This window comes from Equus caballus, chromosome 3 (genome assembly GCF_041296265.1).
Source record: "Equus caballus isolate H_3958 breed thoroughbred chromosome 3, TB-T2T, whole genome shotgun sequence".
Lineage (NCBI taxonomy): Eukaryota > Metazoa > Chordata > Mammalia > Perissodactyla > Equidae > Equus > Equus caballus.
The window spans coordinates 120760081-120784763 of NC_091686.1; the positions used below are offsets into that span (position 1 = coordinate 120760081).

General features: G+C 44.0%; 1 protein-coding gene across 10 annotated transcripts in view; it reads left to right on the forward strand.

Moving 5' to 3' along the window:
- TBC1D14 (TBC1 domain family member 14) overlaps positions 1-24683 on the forward strand; it is a 103116-nt gene that overhangs the window by 41487 nt on the left and 36946 nt on the right. For 8 of the 10 annotated variants that reach the window (XR_011437250.1, XR_011437249.1, XR_011437251.1 and 5 more), the window contains one exon: positions 4494-4614. Coding sequence is in view for 6 of the 10 variants with exons in the window: in XM_001499966.7 (XP_001500016.3) it covers positions 4494-4614 (121 nt within the window). In the remaining 4 variants the exon portion in view is untranslated. Of the gene's footprint in view, positions 1-4493; positions 4615-9862; positions 9926-21308; positions 21748-24683 lie in introns of those variants that run through there. The other 2 variants (XM_070262759.1, XM_005608907.4) reach the window with 2 other exon arrangements.

Here is a 24683-nt window from a genome sequence, read left to right on the forward strand (position 1 = left end):
CGGAGAGAATTCTAGCCATGTGGAGGTGACCCTGCCCTGCCTTCTGGGCAACCCCACCCCAAGGGAAAGGTGTGCGGAGAGGAGAGGGGGACAAGGTGTATCCAGAAACCACAAAATAACATGGTGAGCACTCTGGAAACAGCTGCTGTGGGAGTCCAGGTACAGGGGCTGGGCTGGAGCAGCCAGTCAGGGAAGGCTTTGCAGACCAAGTCCAGGGTTTCTGCAGAACCCAGGACAAAGGTGAAGACTCTTGGAAGCTGGCGGTTGGACAGGTGAATTTGAAATAGTTAATAAAACAGGAAGCTTGAATCAAGTGATGGCTGTGGCCACTGCCTTCTCCAGGGGCACGAGAGCACGTAAGGCGTCTGAAGGCCCACGTTTGGGCTAATCACTGTGGCACAGGGCTTGTGAAGTGACAGCCCAAGGGATCCATGGCCTTGTCTTTCCTCTAGACTGGGGTGGAGTGGCACTACATGTCGCCTTTTATGACGACCCTGAGGGCTCCTCGGAGATCTCGGTTAGGCAGACAGCACAAGTGTTTAAAGGACTGGTCTGAGCTAAAGGGTTCACCTTGCCCGATCCGTGTTCTCACTGCGCCTGGCCCCAGGAATGGGATTTGGTCACGTGATGAGCAGAGGCGGGTCCTTGGCTCCTCTTGGCCTAGCAGCCAGCTCCATGCCGGGCTTCCTAGGACCTGCTGACCTGAAAGGGGAACAAGGGGCCGGAACCTTTTTATGGCCGGCTCCCTGTGCCCTGTGCTGAAACCAGGTGCTGCCAGTGACACAAGCACCAGAAGGTAGGGAAGGATTCCTTTCCATTCAAAGCTCCTGATTACTAGTAGTGACTTCAACCTCTTATCCACAAAAAATAGTATATCCGAAGATACCTTTTATGAACCTTTTAAAACTCATGGCCCATTATGTATAGCTTAAAGCTTTTATGCCAAAAATAATTATGAAACTTTGATTTTTGATAAATTTTATTTGCGCTACATTTGTACAAACTTATGTAGCCTTAGCAGTGGACAGAGAAACCATGGTTTCTGTTCCTCTTGGTTCTCCTGCTGGCCTGGTCTCAGCGAATAGCAGCATCATTTACATCCAGCCTCCCAGATCACAAATCTGGGCATCAGTAGCCCAGACTTCTTTTTCACGTACCCCCACCCAGTTGCTTCTGTGTGGTTCTCTACTCCATTCCTTACTGCTCTAGACCCTCAGCGACTCTGGCCCTCCCAAGTAGGGTCAGAGTTCATCAGGAGGTGTACTCCTTACTCCTAGCCCCTCCCCTTCCTGGGTTCATTTTGTTTCCTCACATTTTGTCCCTCACACCCAGTTCACTTTCCCAGAGGCAGCTCTTCTTTAGCAAAATGTAAAGCGTTAGTGAACCAAGTTCTGGATGCCCAAGTTCTTATTATCCTTGTGGGTGCCTGAGGTTTTAGCCTGGTTTTAACTGCGCGAGTCTTTCACCCGTGGCTAGCTCTTTGATGTTAAACAGGTTGGGCCTGGAGACAGTTCAGAGTTCATTTCTTACAAAAGTAAATAAGAAATTGCCTTGGGCTATGAAACCATTTCTGAAATGGATCCCATTATAACCACAACAGAAAAGCAAGGAAGAATATAATGAAACCATTTGTTTCCTATTTTGGAAGTTTTTGTAACTTTATTTCATATAATTTCAAATTTATTAAAAAGTCGCAAGAAAAATAGAGGGAACTCCCATAGCCTTCACCCAGATTCGCTAGCTGTTTAATTTCACTTGATTTGTTTTATCCAGTCTGAGTGTGGCATATATGCTATATAAGTAGATAAGTACTTTTTTTGAAGCATTAGAAGAATCAATTGGAGATATCATGCCCCCTTTCCCCTAAATATATCGGAATGTTTCTTAAGAACAACGGCATTCTCTTACATAACTAAAGTACAGTTATCAAGATCAGGAAATTTAACATTAATCTAATGCTGTTTTCTAATCCACGGTCTATGTTCAAATTTCATCAGCTATCCCAGTAATCTTCTTTTACTGTACCCGCATGGACCAGGATGTGGTACCGTTACAGAAACTGAAGTGGGTTCCCTCCTGGCGAGTTAAATCCAACTCTCCACCGGAAGTAGCTGTCTCACAGAGTAACGTGTATCTGCAGCAAACAGGAGGCCATGTGGAATCATTTCCAAAGTCACAGGGTCCAGGAACAAAGGGATGCAGGGACCTTTTATTCCGGATGAGGAATGAATATTCAAAAGGGAGAGGAGGGTATTTGCTTGCGCAGGCTCAGTGGGAAACCGTGCTTCCCTGTTCACTGCAGGTCACAGTAAGAAGGCCTAATAAGGCCCTCCTGGAGAGGTCTTAGCATTAAAAGTAAGGCAGGAGTGACAGGCGTGGCTCTCTCGTGGTGGGGCTTGGTCTGGTTCAGGGTGGTTGGTGACTGCACCTCCTTAACATGACAAAAGGAAAATACCAATTTGGAAAAACAGTTAAATGCTTGCAAACCCACCCTTGAGTTCCTCGGGGCAACCAGTCCGTGACAGTACTGGATCACCCATTTCATTTAATTCCCAGGTCTCTAAATCTGGAACAGTTCTTCAGCCTTTATTTGTCTTCTGTGACCCTGGCATTTTTCTTTCTTTCTTCATTTATTTTATATTTTTGGTGAGGAAGATTGGCCCTGAGCTAACATCTCTTGCCGGTCTTCCTCTTTTTGGTTGAGGAAGATTCTCCCTAAGCTAACATCTGTGCCAGTCTTCCTGTCTTTTGTAGAGTGGGATACTGTCACAGCATGGCTTGAGAAGTGGTGTGTAGGTCTCCGACCGGGATCTGAACCCGTGAACCCTGGGCCACTGAAGCAGAGGGTACGAACTTAACCATTATACCACGGGACGGCCTGACCCTGACTCTGGATTTTTAGAGTCTAGATCCATTATTTCATAGACTGTCCCTCTGTCTGGGTGTGTCTTTGTTTCCTCATGGTTAGATACGGGTGATGCATTTTTGGGTCACTGCCATCTGCATGGTATTGTCCTCAGTGTGTCAGAGCAGGGGGCCTGTGCTGTCTTTCCTGACGTTGTTGGGATGCCAGCTTTGATCACTTGCCTAAGGAAGTTTCTCCACTGTAAAGTTAACTGTTTTTGCCTTTGTAAATTAAAAAGTAATTTGTGGGAGATAGTTCCAAACTATGTAAAAATCCTTTTCCTCATTCACCTTTCACCTGCATACTAGGTTTAGCATCATTTCCTAATTCCAACAGTCTTTCTGTACTTATTAGCAGGCATTCTAAGAGTTTTCCTTCTTCCTCCATTTATTTGTTTATTTGTGTCCAAGCAGGCTCATGGATTTCCATCTTATTTGATGGATTATAATCCCTTGTTCTCATTATTTGCTTTGATGAATAATTGTTCTGGATTTAGTCAGTGGGAGCCCTTCAAGCTGGCTGCTGCTCTGTTAGACATGTGTTGTATTTCTTTGACACTTTCTTACTTTCTGGCACACCCGATCCTGCGGGCTCACTTTATGCTTTCCAGTGAGCTCTGCAAGCCATTTGTTTTTAATAAATGCACCAAGACAGTACATTCCAAAACATAGTTTATTCTGTACTACCATTTAGGATTTATTTGTGTTATTTGGGACTTTGGTTTACATGTTGTTGGGAGAGAAGACCTCGTGACTATCTCATGAGTAGCTTTCTTTTTTTGATCCATGGAAACTATAAATAGATAATACAGATGTACCTTATAGATAATTTAAACTAAGCTAGCGGTTGAGTACTAAAGTAGCTGTATTCTTTAAGCACTGATTGTGTACTTGTCATTTTAATTCGTATAAGGACCCTTGTTAGGGGCTGGCCCCATGGTCAAGTGGTTAAGTTCACGCTCTCTGCTTTGGTGGCCCAGGATCTCGCTGGTTCAGATCCTGGATGTGGACATGGCACTGCTTGTCAGGCCTGAGGCGGGGTCCCACATGCCACAACTAGAAGGACCCACAACTAAATAATATACAACTATGTGCAGGGGAGGTTTGGGGAGAAAAAGCAGAAAGAAAAAGAAGAAAATTGACAACAGTTGTTAACTCAGGTGCCAATCTTTAAAAAAAAAAAGACCCTTGTTAAACATAAGGGAACTGAGAGGCTCAGAGAGTTAATATACTAGTTAGAGTCACACAGCTAATGAATGGTTGAGCTAGGGTTTCAATTCAGTTTAGTCTGACTTTAAAGCTCACTTTTTCTGACATACTTTGTTTTGATAAAAGACTTTTCCTTACTGTCAATTATGGAATTTGTACATTAACAGTTGAATAGCAGAAAGCTTATTTGGTTCACTGTCTTTTCACCTGCTGCACGCTTCTGTGTCTATATAAAAATCATCTGAAGAATTAAAGTTTGTGGTTCATCACATTGTTCTCTCAAAGGAAAGTCTGCTTATTTTTATTAGAGAGTAACTTGGTTGTCCTGGTGTTTCTGTAAATACGCAGAAACTCCCTAACCCTTTTATTTCTTCTTATAGGAATTTGCTTGCTAGAAAACAAAATGCAAGACTTGACAGACAGAATGACGTGGGATGGAAGCTGTTTGGAAAAGTACCACTCCGAGAGAATGCTCAGAAAGATGCAAAGAAAACACAAAAGGTATAGAGACACAAACACGGAAATATGCTGTACAGCATATGTTTATGAACTTTGTAAAAATGACCATTATTGAGGCTTTGAAATTGGGAAACTTTGTATTAATTTGTATGCTCAATTCCTAAAATGTACATCATCTTCAGAATGTCGCTGACTTTAAGCTTTTTCGTTTCTTACAGCTTGTAATATGCACGTAGGGAAGTTCAGTTGAGAGAGCTGGGCTTTAGATGTTTATAACTTGATTTAACCAGATCAGTTTTTTTCAATAATAGTTGCAAATGTGTTTATTTTCATATTTTTATTAATTGTGTTTCATATCAAAGCTTTCTCCCTCTCTGATCCCATGCGTTTCTTGGAACTTAATCCTTCCAGTGCTGCCTTGGCCAGGAAGGCTAGGGCCATTGTTGCCTAGGTTGTACTAGGACCCCCCGCCCGGCTCTGAAGCTGCCCACTTCTCTGGAGGGGAGGGCCAGGCAGGCCTGTGGTGTCACATCACTGCCGGGTGCCTCACGCACCACGGAGGGAGTGATCCAGCAGCTGGAGGCACGTGCTCCTCTTTTCAAAGAGGGCGCTCATGTACAGACACAGCAAGGCCAGTGGGTGTCTGTGGCCTTGGCAGCCCTGAGTGTCAGCACGTGCCTCTGCTTCTGGCCCTGAGTCGCACCGTCCTAACAGCCTGCTGTTTGCCCGGGGCTGTGAAACTGCCCTCAGCAGCCTCACCCCTCCGACCTCAGTTTTGTATTCACTGACAACTGTCCACTCCACACTTCTGAGGACCGACTAAGGGCCAGGTCTCATGCCTGGCACTGGCATTGGAGAAATGACACGGCACGTATTCTCAAGAGCCACAGGCGTGTGGGAGGGAGGCAGGGCCTGCTGGCACAGCCGCACAAATTGAGTTTACAGGTGTGACGGAGAGTCCATAATAGTGGCCATCATGCACTGAGCGATTACTGTGTGCTAGTTTTAAGTAAGTCAGCACTTGGGTTTCTAGTTCATTTAAAACTTGCAGCAACCTTTTGAAGAAGATGCTGTTATTGTCCTCGTTTTACCAAAGACGTGCTGAGACCCAGGCTGCGTGACTGTGCAGCCAGTAAGAAGCAGAGCCGGAATTCGGCACCCGGCGTCCGGGGCCAGGGCCCTCACTGCTCCTCTGCCTCTGCAGGAAGTGGCTGGCAGGTGGTGGGGGTGGCATGTGGTAAGGGACAGTGTGTAGCGTGAGCCCGGGGAGCAGTGAGGGGGGCTATCCACGGGACCTGTGTCATGTGATGTGATCTGATGTGCTGGGAACCTGTCTTTAACCCGAAGGCTCTGGGGAGCCCTGAAGGGTTTTATTCATGTAAGGAGTGATGCGGTCACCCTGGCAAGAATGTGGCTCTTGGACTAGTCCAGGTGAGAGAAAGTGGGGTCTGGTTCAACGTGGCTGTAGTCGTGGGGTTGCAGAGGACAGCCCCTTTGAGTATTAAACATGTTAGAAACGGGCATGCAGTGTCTGGGGCTAGGTGGGGAGTGCACACTGGGGCTCTGGCTTGGGCAACAAGGTGGATTTGCACAGACTTCATGTTTTTATGTCTCAGCAAATGAAATTTGTTTTGCGTGTTGTCTAACATTCCCTATAGCAGTTGTCTGGACCCAGGAGACTCACAAAGTAAATCAGTGTTGGAATTCATTTTTTTGGATTGTTTTATTTGGAATTTGAATCACTTATTGTATAGGCTTATTAAAATAGCATACAGTTAAAATGTGATGAGTTTGTATGCAAAACTCAGCTATAAATTTCTTAGGAGACTAAGTAGCCAAGCTGTTATAAATTTTTTAAAGAAATCTCCACTTTCAAAAAAGTGACCTTTATACTAAATAGGTTTTCCCACAGCTCTTAGTATTACTTGTGCCCTGTTTGAATTTCTTTGTTATCTTTGTTGTACCCTGTGTTTTGTTTTTGTTTTTAAAGTAAACACGGATTATGTTCTTGAACTTACAGGATTTTCATGAACTGAAATGACTAGGTCAGCTAATTATGTGGTAACACAATACTGTAAAGAAGAGGACCATCTGGCTTCACCCATCGATAATAAAGGATGTAACTGTACCTGCATGCGGCATCCGATCCTGCCCCGGTCCTGTTTGCCGTGCTTTGTCTCTCTGGCCCTCTCATCTCTCATCCTGTGCCTCCCTCCCCCAAGCTGGCAAGGCCTGAGAGGGACCTGCCACTGCGGGGAGCAGGGCCCCAGGCTCAAGCTGGCCACTGTCACAGATGTCAGCTCACACACTTTAGAGAGGCCGGTGCTGGGGCCTGAGCGTCAAGACTTGTGATTCCAAATGGTGACAACTCCAGGTAGAGTTAGAGTGTAAATAAGATATTTAGGAAGCTCTAATTGCTTTTCCCTTTCTCTTTGGAATGTTTTTATTACTTGAGAGAAGCAGCAGCACATAGTGATTTAAGAACATGGACTTTGGAGTCAGACTGCGTAGGTTTGTATCCCAGCTCTGCCACAATTTGGCTGTGTGACTTTGGGCAAGTTACTTAAACTTTCTGAGCTTCATTTTCCTCCTTTCGAAAATTTGGAAAATAATAGCACCTACCTCAAACATGATGAGGATTAAATGAGTGAATCTATATTACGTGCTCAGAACAGTATTGAATATGCTGGAAGGTGTTTGCTGTTATGTTGTTTCTTTCCTATGACAAGTCCACCTTAAACAATAGGAAATGGAACAGTGTGAGAGAATGAGTCTGAGCCCTCTGTAGGTCCTTCGTTTGCTTGTTCAGCAGACACTACACTGTGTTGGGGCCAGGTCTTGTTCTGGACACCGGGAGCGCAAGACCAGTTGGGTCGGCACGCCTCAAGGAGCCTCTGGTTGAGCCAGGGGACAAGTGTGCACACCAGCCGAGATCTTTGGACCTGATTTCCAGCTTCACCTCTTCTTGTCTGCGTCACCTTAGGCCAGTTCCTTCTTCTCAGTTTCCTCATCTCCAAAACAGACATTATGATTCCTACTCACTGGATTGTTAGAAGTTAAGAGATAATGTATGTGAAATATTTTTTGCCCACTTTAGCACAGCCTGTGGCCCGAGTTCGTACTTAAGGAGTGGCTGTTGTGACTTTTAGTTAATAAACAGGTTCAGTACGTGGCCTAGGTGTTGTTTGTGGTTTGCCCAGGGCCCTCTGGGGCACATGTGACTTCATTCAAACTGGGCCACATTCTCTTGGCTTGAGTTACACACACACACACACATACGCATACACATATATGGCTACCATTTTTAGGAAATGTTGAAAAATTACTTTATCTTTTCGAATTTCATAAAAATTTTGAAAATTAAGGAATTTTCTATCAGCTTACATTATGATTTCAGAGACATTTTCTTAATAGGAGAAACAAAAATGACCAGAGATAGCAGTGAGAATCACACTCGAACAGTGGTTCTCAAAGTGGAGTCTCCAGACTGACATTGGGCGTCATTAGACACACACATTCTTGGGCCTCACCCCAGACGTACTGAAACAGAGTCGGTCGGGGGCACAGCAGGTCGTGTTTTAACAGATGCTCCAGATAATTCTAATGCGTGATGAAATTTAAGAACCACTGCTATGCGAGAAGGGAATATTAGATATTGGGAGGAAAAGAGCCATCTTTGCCAACAGCAGGTTAAACGGCCCAGAGCACTTTATATATACATTTGGCGATTGCTGGTGACTGGAGAAGCTCTAGAGAGTAAAGTGGGAGAATATTTAAAGATAGCCGCCTTCAGGTCTCCTGTCGTTGGGTTTTGGGGACTGGGGCTCTGGCCAGATTGGTACAGGTGGTAATGCTGTCTTTGGAAGTTCAGTCTTTTGCCTTATGAATAAAGAGGGACCTTGTTTCTTGGATCCCATGGTCCTTTCATTTGTTCCACAAAACAGATCGATCCTGGGATTACAATGAAGGGCAAGACTTCCTTGGCCTCTGTCTTCATTGGAACTTACCATGGATCAAGGAAAAACAGACTTAAATAACTCGACAGGTAATTGCAGCTGAGATAAATCTCGTAACGGAAAAGTAGAGTGCAGCCATTCTAGAGAAGTTTTTGCACCGCTAAGCACGTTTCTCTGAAATCGAGTATTTCAAGTGACTGCCAGTTATCGGATCCAGTGGTCATTTCTCAGGCCTTCTCTCAGTGGGCCGCTCTCCTCTGCTCCCTGGGAGGCTTTCTTACTTGGCTTCTAGGCCACCATGCTCTTCCTCCTTTTCAGTTTCCTTTGCTAGGCACCCTCAGCTTCCCAGCCCTCTCAAAATTAGAGCGCCTCTCTGGCACTTCTCTGGCTGTGGTCAGCCTCTAGGAGATCTCAGTTGGACTTGAGGCTTTAAATGTCCTGCCCACACTGACAACCCCCGCGTTTGTCTCCAGCCGGGACCTCACCCCTGAACTCCAGACTTAGGCATCCAGCTGCTAACTGGAAATCTCCTCCTGGATGTCTGATAGGCGTTTCCTGTTTAGCAAGTACAGGGCTAAACTCTTATTTTTTCTTTACTCTGTCGGACCTGTTACCTTTGCAGCTTTCCCCATTTTGGTAAAGGCCAGCCTTAGCCTTCTTTTTCAGATCTAAAACTTTAGGATTGCTCTTGGCTTCTCCCCTCTCACATCCCTCTTCCAGTCTGACAGGTGTGTTGTTTGTGTTTGAGCTCTGTCGGTGAGTCTGATGGGCAGTCAGGTTTGAGAAGCAGTGACTTGCTGGGAAATTTTGATACTCCGGTGAAGTTGTGTGCATGAAATCATATTAAGGAGGATGAAATCTTATTATGGGTATAGCCTGGCATGAGATGGTTATGGCTTACTGGTCCCCCAGTTGATTGAGTTATTGGGAAATGGGGAATGTATTCTTTTAGATAAATTAACAATACTTACTTCCTGATTATATTAATTTGTAGAAGATGTATAAGATATTAGCAAATTAAGAAAAAGAAAACACCTGAAATCTTATTGCCCCAAAATAACCACTGTTTGCATTTTGGTATTTTTCCTTTCAGTAATTTTTCCATGCACTTTTTATTTTTTTCAAAAGAAAAAACCATTTAAAAAGTTGAAAGTGAGTCTTTATGATTTGAATAGGTGTGAGAAGGGCTCAGGGCTGAAGACTGGGGGTGCTTTAGAACAGCGTGTGACTCTTTTAGCTAGAACACTGCGTGTATAGACTTGAAGAATTGCCACTGTTGTCAGAAAGTTTAAGTCCTGGTTGGGCTTTGAGGCAGTTGCCGATTGTGGTAAGGATAGCTGCAGGAAGGGACTTGTGGATCTCACTGTCCTGGATAAACCACTATCATGTGAGCAAAGGTGAGTACATGTGTTTGGGTTTGTATAACCTGGAATGTCTTGGATGGCCTTCTGGAATTTCAGGTCAGCTCTTAGACGTTAAAGGGAGAATCCCAGAAGAAGACAAATTCAGCTCAGCTTAAAGTGATATCCATTCTTCTCGACTCTGTGTTCCAGGAAGTCTAGGTACTCAGAAAATCATAAATCATCACAGACTGCAGAAAGGATAAGCCTGGATGGTCAGTGCTGGTAACTGGTGGCAGGCCTACAGGTAAATTCTAAGACAAGAAGAAGAAAACTTCCTTCATTTTCATCATCCCTTATTCCTTTGGAAAGTGAGTTTGAACTAGTTTACAAAAAAGAGCCATTCTTGGTAAGAAGGAGTAAGCACACTCGAACCCGTCTCTCCCAATGAATGTAGCTATAAAACTTGAACATAATACATGGAGCAGCTATTCGAGAATTCTGAAAAGTAAGTAGTAGCAGGTGGATTGGAGAAGAAGACAAGAATTCAAGTACTTCTGGATTGATTGAGTTTACCGTCTTTTTCCCCTCTGATATTCCCCAGCCTGAACTCAAGGTAGCCCAAAACCCAAAAATTGATGTTAACATAGAGAGAGCACTAGGAGAGGCTCTCTAGTTCTGGTTTGAGGATTGGGTCTCCTATCACTCAGAGAATGCAGAAACCCTGCTTTTCCTTTTTTTCCCCCTGTGTTCTCTTGCACTCCAGCCCCCAAGCAGTCTCATGGCACAGCAATAGGGGTTGGCAGGAGCCTAAAACTCTTAGGGAGGGGAGCTGATCAGAGGAGCTTTGTTCCAAGAAGGTGGGGCAAACCCCTGATGCTTGATTCTCTCTCTCTTCTCCCACCACTTGGCCCTAAGGTAGACATAGTTGTCAGAAGTATGTAGCTAGAGAACCAGAAAAGGGGAGACCCAGGGAACCAGCAAGTACTGGGGGCACTGTGGAGAGGAGGAGCTTAGGAATGTGACCCTTTAAGGTTGCTAAGAACTCCTGGGCTTACCCCCAAGTTGTGGGTACGTGCATCTGACCCTAAACAGCATACGCAGACTTGCAGAACTGAACTCCGAGGTAGACCCCACACAAATCCCAGACTGACACTGGGGGGCGCACATGTGGGACAGATTCAACAAGTGCTAGGAAGGCTTTCAAAACTCAACTGACTTTGGAACCACAGCTCATAGAAGGCTGGTTGGAACTTGGGTTCAGTTGACAGATCAATAGAAATAATCCAGTCTGAACAATACAGAGAAAAAAGATTGGAAAAAAAAATGAACAGAGCCTTGGGGGCATGGAAAAATACTAAAAGTCTAACATTGGTGTTACGGGAATTTCAGAAGGAAGGGAGAAAAATGTGATGCATAAAAAAATATTGGAATAAATAGTGGCTGAATATTTCCTAAATCTGGCAAAAGACATAAACCTACAGATTCAGGAGGAAGGAGCTCAGTGAACTTCAGACAGGAGAAAGCCAAAGAAGTCTATGCCCAGGCACACAACCAGTTACTGAAAACAAAACAAAAAATCTTAGAGGCATCCAGAGAAAATGCATTACTCATTGGGGAACAACCATTTGAATGACTGTGATTTTCTCATCAGAAACCGTGGAGGCCAGAAGGAAGTGAAACAGCATTTTTAAAGTGCTGAAAGAAAAGAACTATCAACCCCAAATTCTATATCCACCAAAAATACCTTTCAGGAATGAAGGTGAGATAATAAAGATATTCTCAGTGAAGGAAAACCGAGAGAATTTGTTGCCAGCAGATCTAAAAGAATTGCTAAAGCAGGTTTTTCAGGCAGAGGGACATTAAACTAGAAGGAAACTTGAAACGTTAACAAGGAAGTGGAACGGAAGGGCTAAGTGGCCAGATAAATACATTGTTCTCTTAATGAATTCTTTAAAATATGTTTGGTTGAAAACAAAAATTGTAATGTCTGGGTTTTCAGTGTATGTAGATTTAATAGGTAAGACAAAACATAAAGGAGGAAGGGATAGGTGGTAAAATTTCTACATTCCACTTGAAGTGGTAAAATATTGATTTGCATTAGACTGTGAAAAATGAAATATATATTGTAATCCTTAGATCAGCCACTTAACTATAGAAAGAGTCAAAAACACAATAAATTAAAATGGAATTCTAAAAAAGGTTTAAAAAACTGAAATCAAAGCAGGAAGGAGGAAATAGAGGAAGGGAAAACAAAACAAGTAAGATGATAGGTCTAAATTGAAATATATCAATAATTATATTAACATGAACGATCTGAGCATACCAATTGTGTGTCTCAGTATCCATCGACAGATTGTCAGAATGGCTTAAAAAAACAATCCAGCTATGTGTTGTCTAAAAGAAACTCACTTCAAATATAAAATATGTGGGTTAATATTAAAGGATGGGAAAAGATATATGATGAAAACTAATCAAAATGAAGGTGGAGTGGATATATTAATATCAGAAAAAGTAAACTTCAGAGCAAAGGAAATTACCAGGGATAAGGTGGAATGTTACCTAATGAAGACGTGATTCTAAATGCATATGTACCTAATAACAGAGCTCCAGAATGCATGATGCAACAACTGACAGATGTAACAGATATGAAAGAAGTTATAATTGGAGTGTCAGTACGCCTCTCTAGACCGTAATCTAGAGCTGTCGACGGAATCAGCCAGGACACAGAAGAACTGATCATCAACAGCTGGACTAATTGACATTTAGAGAACGCTCCACCCTCCAACAAGAGCAGAACACATTCTTTTCAAGCATGCACGGACATTCAGCAAGATAGACCATAACCTGCGTTGTAAAAGAAATCTGTAAAAATTTGAAAGTATTTATACAAAATATGTTCTGTGACCACAGTGGAATTAGACTAGAAAGCAGTGACAGAAAGATAACAAGGGCATCTTCAAAAACTCGGAAATTAAACAAGTAACACACTCCTCAATAAATAATGGGACAATGAGGAAGTCACAAGGAAAATTAGAAAATATTTTGAACTGAACAAAATTACAGTCTATCAAAATTTGTGGGATGCAGTGCTTAGAGGGAAACTTATAGTGTTAAAATGCTCATATTAGAAAGGAAGAAAGTTCTCGAATCAATAATCCAATTTTCTACCTTGAGAAACTATAAAAGGAACAGGTAAACCCAAAATAAGCAAAAGGAAGGAAATAACAAATGTGAAAACAAATCAATGAAATTGAAAACAGAGGAATAATAGTCAGTGAAACCAAAAGCTGCTTCTTTGAAATGATCAACAAAATTGATCAAACTCTAGCAAAACTGACAAAGAAAAAGAGAGGCATTTATGACCGAGTGGCATTTATCCCAGGAATGCAAAGCTGGTTTAGGATTTGAAAATAATCAGTGTAATTCATCATATTAACAGTCTTGGACAAATCTCTGGGGTATTATCTGAGTGTATGAATCCAGTCTCAAAAGGCTACATACTGTATGATTCCATTTATAAGACGTACCTGAAAAGACAAAGCTCTTGTGCCAGAATTGGAGTAGGGTGTGACTACCCAGGGATAGCGTGAAGGTTTTGGGGATGATAGAGCTCTTCTGTATCTTGATTGTGATGGTGGTGGCAACAAGACAACATGTGTTGAAAGTCATAGAGCTGCATACACCAGAAAAGCGAACTGCATGTTAATAAATAACAAAATAAATAATAATAAAATAATAAAACATAAAACTAACATGAATGAATGAATGAATGAATCCATCAGTTAGGGTACTTTTAACCCAGGCTTTCCACTTCTAAAGGACTGTATCTTCCAGATGAATGAGTGTGTAGGTAGAATGACCGCAGCACAAAGACTGGAAGCTATCTAAATTCTAGCAGTGGGGAATTGGTTAAATCCCTAAATGAAATACAGTGCAGACCTTAAAAAGCAGGATGAATATTCACTTGTATTAGTGTGTTCTGTGTGTATAAGATATATGCATGTCCTTGTAAATGCAGAGACTATATCTGGAAGGATCCTCACAAAATTGGTAATGATAAAATTGCTTTGGAGAGGTGTGTGGGAGATAGGAGGGAGACCTATTTTCTCTGTATACCCTTTTGTACCTTTTGGATTTTGTTCCGTGTGCGTGTCTGCTCTAAAAAGTAATTTTTAAAAATATGTGCCAAATGATAGAGAAAAAATTGTCCAGGAATTTTGGGCAAAGGACAGCAAAATGAAGCCAGAGGTAAATGGATACTCCCAAAATACAACTCACCAGTTCCCTTGTAACTCCTAGAGGGACACTACAAATTTGACACAATGCTTCCTAGAGGCCAGAGCAAAAAGGGAAACATTATACAGCTGATGGTGACCCAGAGTAGAAAGCTGAGCCTGTTCTGGAAGTTTTGGGTTGTCAGGGTGGTGGACGGCACGTGTGGGGGACTGGGGCCTTTTGGTGGAGGGTGAGCCTGTCAGGAGATTATTTCACCAAGTGTCTGAGCCCCATTAATTTTGAGTTGTAGAGAGGCAGCAGGTTAATTGTATATCAAACTTCTACTTGATGCCTTTCTGGAAAAGAGGGGAAAAGGGAAGTGATCTGAAGTTTCTGCAGGGGAAGTGACAGTGTGGTTGTTTTAATTTGAACTTTGTTTTTATTCACTGGACAGATTGTCTCCTACTGTTGTCATGGTAACAGTTAATTTATTCTGAGAAATGTAACTCTTCTGCCTCAGATGCTTGTAAACAATATAAACTGAAATTCTATGCATAGTGCTTCTTAAGGTTTGCTTATATTCTTCATGTGGAAGTGACAAATTCCCCCTCGGTCTGAGAGGGCAGTGTTCGGGACACACTTTCAGTCTGACACGTGTGGCTCCCAGGAAGAAATAGGAATTTGCGAACAGGAAACACACGTTTGTTCTTTCACACATTTTCACTGGGACCTCTGGCAGTGCTGGGTCAGAGGGGTCTTGGGCTTCGGAAGGCAGGGGGCCAGGGAGGGACTCTGACCTTGGGGTCTGAGAGCCCTGAGTGTGCCTCTCGGTTCTGTCGTTCACAGGCCGTTCTGTGGTCTGAGGCCAGCAACTTCGCCTGTCTGAACTTCGGTCTTCTCCTCTGCAAAGATAGTGTCCCCCTTGCCTGTGTTCGTGAGGGTCAAGTAAGGTAAAGTGCGGGACGCTCCTGCCATAGCAGTCGGCGTTCAGTGGGAGCTCAGTAAAGGCCCGTGGCTTCTCTTGTTCTGGTCTCCCTTCGTGGCCACACCTTCACTCTCATGGGTGGATACAGTAAAAAACAAAACAAAACAAAAAAACTGCTGCAGGAATGGTTAGTGTGGTTTGGAAATTGCAGTTGACACCATGAATCTAGGATTCCATTTGAAATGGCTTAAAAAAATTTTTTTTAAGTTATAAAAATAGTTCATGAAAAAATACCTGGAAAATACTCAGATGATAGATGAGGGCAGATTAAAACAGGAAAGCCCTCTTCACCCCAAGACTGCACAGCCCCTTCCTGGTTGGAATCTTTGACAGTTTGGTGCTTACTCTCCCAGGCCTTTGCGGGAGCCAGGTCACATACATATCAATTTCACCTGCATAAATACGTTTATATGGTGGAATCATAGGCCAGGTGAGTTGTGCAGCTTCTCTCTGGTATGTACTCACTAGATACCCAGGAAACTTGCTGAACACATAACTTGAAGAATTTTGAACGTACAGGATCCCCATAAAAATATGAGACTCAAAGAAGTGACCAAAGCAGGAAGCTTTTATACCTTTTAGAGGAAACAATAAATATGTGAAAATTTGACAAGACAAAGGGGGTTTGGGGTAGTAAATTAATGAAGTAACAAGGTTTTTTATATAGCCGTCTTGGCCCTAAATTCTCTATCTCTGGTGATAAGGATGCCTTCTACCCTCCTAGTGCAGGGAGGGTACCTTTCACATGGGAGAGTTATCTCCTGCTTTCAGAGGGGTAAAGGACGGTCAGAATGCCCTTGCACCGGCTGTTTCTCAAGTAACTTTAATTCAAAATAATCAGTATGCCGAAGTGGCATATTTTGGGGTAGTATATCCTGTTCCCCTTCCCAAGCAACTGCATAGGACTTTGAGAAACATCAGACCTGAGGAGAGTAAGGCTATTTCCACACCTTCCTTTAAGTTACGTTTCTAAGTTGAACTCGGAATAGAACTTAAAAACATCTCGTCGGTGTATGGAAGCACTTTGGATCGAGTTTTCTCATAGGCACTAGAAACTCCACGGTATTTCCTGTATTAATTGGCAAGCGTTGCATTCGTTCCTTGGTCTTATGCTTGTGTCTGATAGATAATGTGGCCTTAGGGCCATGAAGGGAGCACTATTTAACTTTTAATTTAGGAAATGGAAATCTTAATTCAGAGGCCAGGTATCAGAAGAGTTGACAGAAAGTGGCTCTGGAGTCAGACTGCCTGGGTTCAAATCCCACCCTCCCACTTACCATCTGTAATTTAACTAGGAAACTTACTCAGCCTCAGTTGCTGTATCTGGGGAAAAAAGAAGTGGAGGGAGATGATGCTCATAATACTTGTATTAGTTCCTGTTGCTGCTGTAACAAGTTACCGCAAACTTGGTGGCTCAAAATAATACAAGTTTGTTCTCCTAAGTCCTCCAGACTAAAATCAAGGTGTTGGCAGAGCTGGTCTTTCGAGAGGTTTCAGGAGAGAATCTGTTCCTTCTCTTGCAGCTTCTAGAGGCTGCTGGCATTCCTTGGCTTGTGACTGCATCACTCTGGTCTCTGTTTCCGTTGACACATTGACTTCCCTTTCTGTAGTCACATCTCCCTCTGCTTCCATCTTTTAAGGACAATTGTGATTATTTTGGGGCTGCCCAGATAATCCAGGATAATCTCCTCCTCTCAAGGTCCATAACATTAATCACATCTGCAGAGTCCCTTCTGCCACATAAGGCAACAACCACAGTTCCCCAGGATTAAGACATGGGGGGCCATTATTCAGCCTAGCACAGTCCCTACCTTGTGGGATTGTTAGGATTGAATGACACTGCTTGTTGTCAGGTCTCAGCTCAGATGCTCTCTCTGAGACGGTGTCTTCTAGGAGCTTCTCCCTGACCATCCAGTCTGAAAGACCACTCACCATTCCCCCATTGGTCATCACTCTGTCACAGGACTCTCGGGTATTTTTTCCACCTTAAATTCTTGCCTGTTTGTTTGCTTCTGTATCACTGCCTCTCAACCGCTTCTAGAATGTATATTCGTGAGAGGAAGGCCCAGACCTCGTTTGCTTGTCAATCGCTTTATCTCCAGCGCCTAGAATAGTATCCAGCTTAGTGGATGGTTAATACGTATTTGTTAAAAGGATAAATGAGTGTCGAAATTTCAAAACATACTACTTTGTGGACTGTTTTCTTCTTATTTCTTTGACAATGTAGGCATTATCCCATATCCTTAAATACTTTTCTGTGATCTCATTTACTCAGTAAGTAATGGTCTTTTGTGCAGCTGTGTCATGATTTAATTAACCGGTCTCCTAGACGGGGCACTGAAGTTGTTCCTTCAGTAACCTTCTGACCCCTATGGAAACCAGTGGTCTGTAGCGAGGTTGGGTTTGTCAGTCTGTCTGCCAGGATGCTATAGTGGACGAATGAGCCAGTCTTACCTCCTTGACCTCAAAGGGTAGAGACAGCGGTGTGACAGATTAATCAGATGAGCATATAAATCTAGTATGCTGGTGGAAATACAGGAAGCCTGTATGGAATGAGCTCTGGTTAACTCAGAAAACTTGGGGAGGGGACCAGCCCCGTTGCCGAGTGGTTAAGTTCGTGTGCTCCGGTTCCGTGGCCCAGGTTTTCACTGGTTTGGATCCTGGGTGCAGACATGGCACCGCTCATCTAGGCCATGCTGAGGTGGCATCCCACATGCCACAACTAGAAGGAACCACAACTAAAAAATATGCAACTATGTATTGGGGGGATTTGGGGAGAAAAAAACCAGAAAAAAAAAAAAGAAGATTGGCACAGTTGTTTGAGCTAACTTTAAAAAAAAATTTTTATTTTTCCTTTTTCTCCCAAAGGCCCCCCGTAAAAAGTTGTGTATTTGTACTTGTAGGTCCTTCTAGTTGTGGCCTGTGGGATGCCACCTAAGCATGGCCTGGTGAGCGGCACCATGTCCGCACCCAGGATTCAAACTGGTGAAACCCTGGGCCACCAAAGCGGAGCACACGAACTTAACCACTCGGCCACGGGGCCAGCCCCCTCAGGTACCAGTCTTTAAAAAAAAAAGGAAAACTTCAAGAGGAAAAATTCTTTACAGGTAGATTAAGATAGACTTGAAATCTAATGCCAGACTGAGATGGAGAAAAGGCTCTGTTAATTTTTGCTTTAAGTTTCAAAATTTAGTAAAAGTTAACCAAGTCATCACATGGTATAATATATAGTTAAAACTTTGTAAACAGTATTCAGTTCTAAAATACGTGATAGAAACTACTGTTAAAGTAACTTGCAGGTTACAACCTGCTGGAAGAGATAAGCAATGTGTTTTGGTAAGCATATCTTAATGCATATTTAACACATGCTTAATGTGTATCTCTCTCATTTAAATTTAGTGAGCCCGTAGGCTCAGGTTGGCTGACTTCTGGTGTGTGTGGCAGTAGGTGTTGGTAGGAGGTGTGAAGGGGCTAAGAACCCACTCCTCTCTGTGAGAATGGAGCTTCACAGTGTGAGCTCTCTGCTAGCTGCAGGAATTGCTTTCGGAAAGTCACCAGTAACCCCTCAGGCTGGGTCAACTGCCTCCTGGGGCTCCTGGAAACCTCAGAGTTTTCTCTCAGTCATAGCACCCAAGCACCACCCATGTAGTATAATTATCTGTCTGCTGGTCTGTGAGCAACTCTGGCAGGGACTTTGTTCATCTTCATTCCTAAGGCCAGGCCGAGCACCGGAAGTGCTTGTTGGATGGATGGATGGGTGGAAGGAAGGAAAAATGATGGATTCCACAATGCCGAGTGTCTCCTCTGTGCCATGTGCCTTGTTAGCCTTCAGTGGTGAGAAGACCACTGAAGTCCCTTCTCTCAGAGGTTTTACAGTCCCTTGAGGGAAATAAATATTAATCAAATAATCCTGTAATTACAAGTGGTGATTAAGTGCTATGAGGAAACAGGACCTGATGCTAGGAGAGAGAATAACTGGGCTTTGCTGTAGTTTAGACGGGCAGGAAGTGGTGTGGGGATGGTTATTTAAGATGAGGCCTGAAAGATCTGTCACCAGCATTCTTACCAGTGTTTCCCTTTGTGAAGAAACATTTCAAGTCCACAGAAAGATTCAAAGAATGATTTAATGAACACTCATATGTGCTCCACTTAGATTGAATAATTGTTGCCATTTTGCCATTTTCATTTTATTGTGCCTGTTTCTGATTTTTAAAAATGGAACCATTTGAAAGTAAGTTGCAGATACCATGATATCTTATCCCTGAATATGTCAGCATACAGCTCTTCAGACTAAAGACATTCTCCTACATAACCATGGAGCCGTTATCACATCTAAGAATGTTACCAGTAATTCCGGAATAGCGTCTGACCGTGACCGTGTCCGTGACCTGACCATGCTCTCCTTTCCCCAGTCGCACCAAGCTGTTCTTTGTGAGCCAGGATCCCGTCAGGTTTGTGTATTGCCCTTAGTTATTTGTCCCTTTATTCTCTTAATATAAAAGTTATTTTACCATTTTTTAAATGACATTTGCCTTTTCTTTTTTTAACGACCATGGGTCAAAGATTCATTTAACACATTGAGATGAGTTAAATGGTAAAATTGATTCCAAGGGCACTTGAAGAACTAGGTTTTTATAGACATAAAAACAAGAAAAAATTAGAATAAGATTGCTAGGTTAGATTTAAACAAACAAACTCGTGGGGACAAGAAAACATAATCTTTAGAGTAATCTTTCCTATTGGACATAAATTCGCAAGTTAATATGTCACTTCACAGTTTCTGGGCTCTAATCGAGTAATAAATAGCATAGGCATGTTCTCCTAGAGAATTAAATAAACTTCAGGCAGGCATGTTAAAAATGCCCAGGTGTGAATTGAAAGGACATCCCCCCATGCTTTTCTCTTATTTCCAAATTTTTGAATAATTCTTCTTAATAAGGCTTTCCCTAATTCTTCCAGCCAGCATCGACTTCTCCCCTTTTATCCTATTACTTTTCAAAAACAGCTTTATTGAGGTTTAATTATTATACCATAAAATTCACTCATAAAAGTCATGTGTTCAGTGATTTTTAAAATAAATTTATAGAGTTATGCAACTATAACTGCAATCCAGTTTTAGAATATTTTCATCACTCAAAAAAGTTCCCTCATGACACTTTGCAGTGGATCTCAGGTCCCACCTCCAGCTCCAGGCAAACGCTGACAGGCTTTCTCTCTAGAGATTTGCCTTTTAAAGAAATTTTGTCTAAGTGGAATCATGCAAATTATCTTTTGTCTGGCATCTTCCACGTAGGGTAGTGTTTTGAGATTCACCCCTGGAGTAGCGCACATCACTAGTTTCTTCCTGCTCATCGCTGTGTCGGTGCTGTTCGCCATTCCTTGTTTGATGGACTTTTGGACTGTTTTGGTGTTGGACTGTTATGAATAGCACTGCTATGAATATTTGCGTGCAAGCGTTTCTGTGGACCTGTTTTTCTATTTCTCTTGGGTCGCTTCCTAGAAGTGTGGTAGGTGAACTATATAAGAAGCGGCCAAACTCTTTTCCAAAATAGCTGCATCCATCAGTGGCTTATGAAAATTCCAATTTCTTCACATACTTGCTGTCACCTGTCATTTTCTGTCTTTTTGATTACAGCCTGATGGACATGATAGGCTTCTTCTGAGTGAAGAAGTTTCTGGTGGTAATTTGGTAACGCTGTCATCCAGAAAACCAGCTGGGCAAAGCCTGGTGCTCATGGGCCTTCTGCATCGTGGAAGGAGAATCTTGTATTGTCTCAGGCTGGATGTGTTAGCCTTTGGACGTTGGACCCATGGGCAGACCAGGAATAATTTTGACCCTATTCAGATTTTAAAGATTTTTTTTAAATTGAGGTATAATTTACAAACAGTGGGTGTTCTCATCTGAAATGTACTGTTCAGTTCGTTTTGATGAATGCACGTCAAGCTAACATCGTCACCCTGCAGTTTCTACTGCCCCTCCCCAGTCAATCCCCTGAAGCAATCACTAGTCCTATTTCTATCAATGTGTATTTTTGTGTGTACCCTGACATTTTGCTTGAACTAATGTTATTGTAGAAAACACGAGCCACAGTAGAGTATAAAGAAGAGAGTAAAAATTGCTCAGAATCACCCCACTGCCCAGAGGTTACTAGTGTTAACATTTTTACCTAGTTCCTTTTGGTGATATACATTTCTTATTTTAAAAAGTCTTACAAAGCAGAGCTTTGCCGTACGTTTGGTGTTGGCTGCTTCCGTCTTGGAATGCACATTGTCCAGCATGATGTCTGCGTGCTGAGGACGCGGCATAACTTGCTTAGTGTGAGCACTCAGGCCGGCCCAGTGTAACCGGGGGTGGAATTCCACCGCCACGCTCCGACGTAGAGAGGGCGCCGCGACCTCCTCTAGCTGCCGGCCAGTCAAAGCCCAGGACCTCGGGGAGCAGGGGTCTCCCCTCCCCGCCGCCCAGGGTCCTTGCGAGCCAGGCCTGACGCGCCGAGCCGGAGCATGCGGATCGGCGGCGCGGCATCTGCGCGCGATTGAGCGGCCTGCCGCCCCCGCCCGCGCCAGAGCCGCCGGAGCCGCCGCAGCCGCCGCCCGAGGCCCGGCCGGGAGCCCCGCTCGCTCGCTGGGGCATGGAGCCGCCGGCCGCGCGCCTCTGAGCCCCGCGGCGTTCATGGTGAGTGGGGCCGCCGCCCGCGCCCTCCGAGGGGCCTGCCGCCGGCCTGGAGGGGGCCCTCCGTGGGTGTGCCCGGGTGCATGTGTGTCACATATGTCTGTTCCGACGAGCCGGAGCTTGCATGTGGCCGTCGTGCTGCGCCTTTCTCCTCCTGCCATTCTTTGTGTCTGTGATTCCGTATGATTTTCTAACAGCATTCAGGTTGATCGGCACAGTGAGAGACAGAGAGAGCCCGCGCGACCTTGAGTCCTAATTGTTATCGCCAAAATGTGATTGCCTCCTCTTTTCAGATTCAGGTCAGTCCAGGCCAGGCCCCCTTCTAGAGGCCAGAACGGCCTCGCCCGCGGTGCTGGGGAAGCCTTTGTGTGAAGATCAGCCTGCACCCTGTTCCTCTAGGTCCAAATAGGGTGGTCAGATTGCAGCAGCAACCAGGCGTGTTACACCCCCGGCTCAGTTTTAATACGTTTCATTCACCGGTTCACAGGTTAACTTTTGTGTTCTAGGTGTCTTGTAAGGAATAGGACAATTAGAAAAGGCCTCCTGAGAGTAGTTTTCCCAGATGCCAACGTTTCCTGTAACTTAGACAATGCTTTCTGGGAAAATACTGCGGGGAATGTGGATTAGAGAACTGAAGTATGAGGAGGCCTCAGGGGTTCTAAGGGGGTCCCTCCTGCTGTGAGATCAAGCCTGAGCGGTCACTAGGACTGTCTTTTGGAAGGCTGAGCCTTTGTAAGACCTGCACAAGCCATGCATCCCCACTAAAAATGGCAAAACAAGTCTCATTCCAAATTCTGAAGGAATGCTCCTCTCTCCTCCAGAATTGCTTGTTATAAGTGACAAAGTGTGAAACCAGCTGCAGTATTCCGGGCTCTGCACTTTCGTTTAGTCTTCACCACAACCCTGTTAATACCCGTCTTAATGGGAAATACCGTGAAAAGTAATTGTGTAGCAGTACAATGATAGTAATCCTCCTTGTCATTTTCTGGGCACTGCTGTGGCTACGTGTCGTATGTTAATTCATTCTTATTTAATCTCCTCATTTAAGAGATGAGGAAACAGGCCTGGAAGGATGGAGGAATGTGCTCAAGGTCACACTGCTGGTGGCGATGGTCAGGGATGGTTCAAACCCAGGCCTGCCACCCCCCGGTGCTTCCCCTGCAGGCTGCCTGGGTCCTCAGCCTGTGCAGATGTGGTTGCTGTGCTGTCACTGGTGTTGGTTCATGTCACCCTTTTAATAGGTACCACATGAGGTAACCTGCTATGCTTTATTCCCGACATCCCTCCAAAACCCTTAGTGCTTATTTTAGAGGGCTCATCTTGACACTGTATACAGTTGAGTCAGAGACTTGAGCGCTGGTTTTCACTGATGACCCTTTCTTCTCCTAGCTAACAAACATTTCCAGGAAGCCAGGGGGCTTCTGCTGGCTAGATTGTTGGCATAACTGGCTATCTTTGCTGTACTCTTCCAGTTCTGTAAGTGGCATTGATGACCCCTCTTGTCACTGTAGCAGGAATACTTTCTTTTCATTGTTTGAGAATCTTGATCTTTTCTTCTTCCTCCTCTTAAAACAAATGTCTGTTGAATTAGGCTTTTTTTCTTTTCTTTTTTAACTGGCAAATTATACTCTTAATTCAAGAGTCTAATGCCCTTATCCTTGCCCTTACCACTGTTTAGATCGTACACATAAGGTAGACCCTGCCGTCAGGTGCGTCTAAGCGGCTCATCGCCTCACTGTTTACTTTCTGTCTCTGCACTGAGTCTAGCTCATTCCCCCTGCCCGCTTTTGTTCTCTCTGGGCTTGTCCCACCAGCTCTAGGTAGCTTGTTGATGAGGCCATAAAATATAGAGCGGAACAGCTTTGACTCAGCATCAGTTCTCATTTAAAGTGCTCATGTGTGTCTCTCGGTCACTGCTTGTGCTGTCAGGATGCCTTTCCCTCATGCCTTGTAGCCCAGATCTCCCCTGTCCTTTTCCACTCAAGTGACACCCTTTATGAGACACTTTCCTTGATTCCCCCCAGCCACAGATGTCCTGTCCTCAGGGCTCTCACAGCATGTGGTTTGCCCTCTCATGGCATTTTTCCTTATCTACCCTGGTTTCCTAGCCTCTGCTAGCATCTTACCGCCCCTACTAGAGTGAGCCCTTCAGAGCTGGGCCCCTTGTGGTCCCTTCTCAAATGAGCTTCCTCTTTTTCAGGTGGTCCCTTTCCCTCTTCCTCCTGCCTGCTAAATCTGTTTTGCTCGTGGCCCCTGCATGGAGCCGAGGCTGTGCTCAGCTGCCCTGGGTTACTGCTTTTTTCCTGACCCTTTGCTGGTCATCAGACCATAGCCCACAGCTCAGCCCCTGCCTAGGTGCAGCAGGTTTCTATGCTGCTGTCTCATTGATGTTGGTCTTGTCTTCCCAGCAGGAAACATGGTAAACTACTCAGGGCAGGGACTTTGACCTACTATGCTTCTAAATTAGTGGCTTGCAGACTCTTTTGACATGACTCCCTGGTTAGACACTTGAGGCTCAGTGCGGAGGTAAAACTAGGTATAGAACTGAAACAAACTCCTTGCCATGTGCACTCTGATATTTTTTATTGTTTGATTTTTTTTAAAAAGCTGCCATGACCACTTAAGTGGATTTGCCACTGGAACTTTGAAGAACCCTGTTCTGAATTCCCTCTCCGGTTGTACAGGGCGTTGGAGTCTGTAGCGGTCACTTGAATGGGTGATTTATACCGATTAGCATGCAGGGCTTCTGATGAATGGCGTTGTGTTTAGACTCAGAGACTTCAAAACTTGATCCCAGAAGGGTCCCAAGGAGAGAAGAAACTTTGGAATGACAAGTTGGGCTGAGGCTGGGATGACTCTGATGTTTGCCTGGCACATAGAAAGGGCTCACGCTTTAGTGGGCAGCCATTTAATATAGATCACCTCATCTCATCAGGATA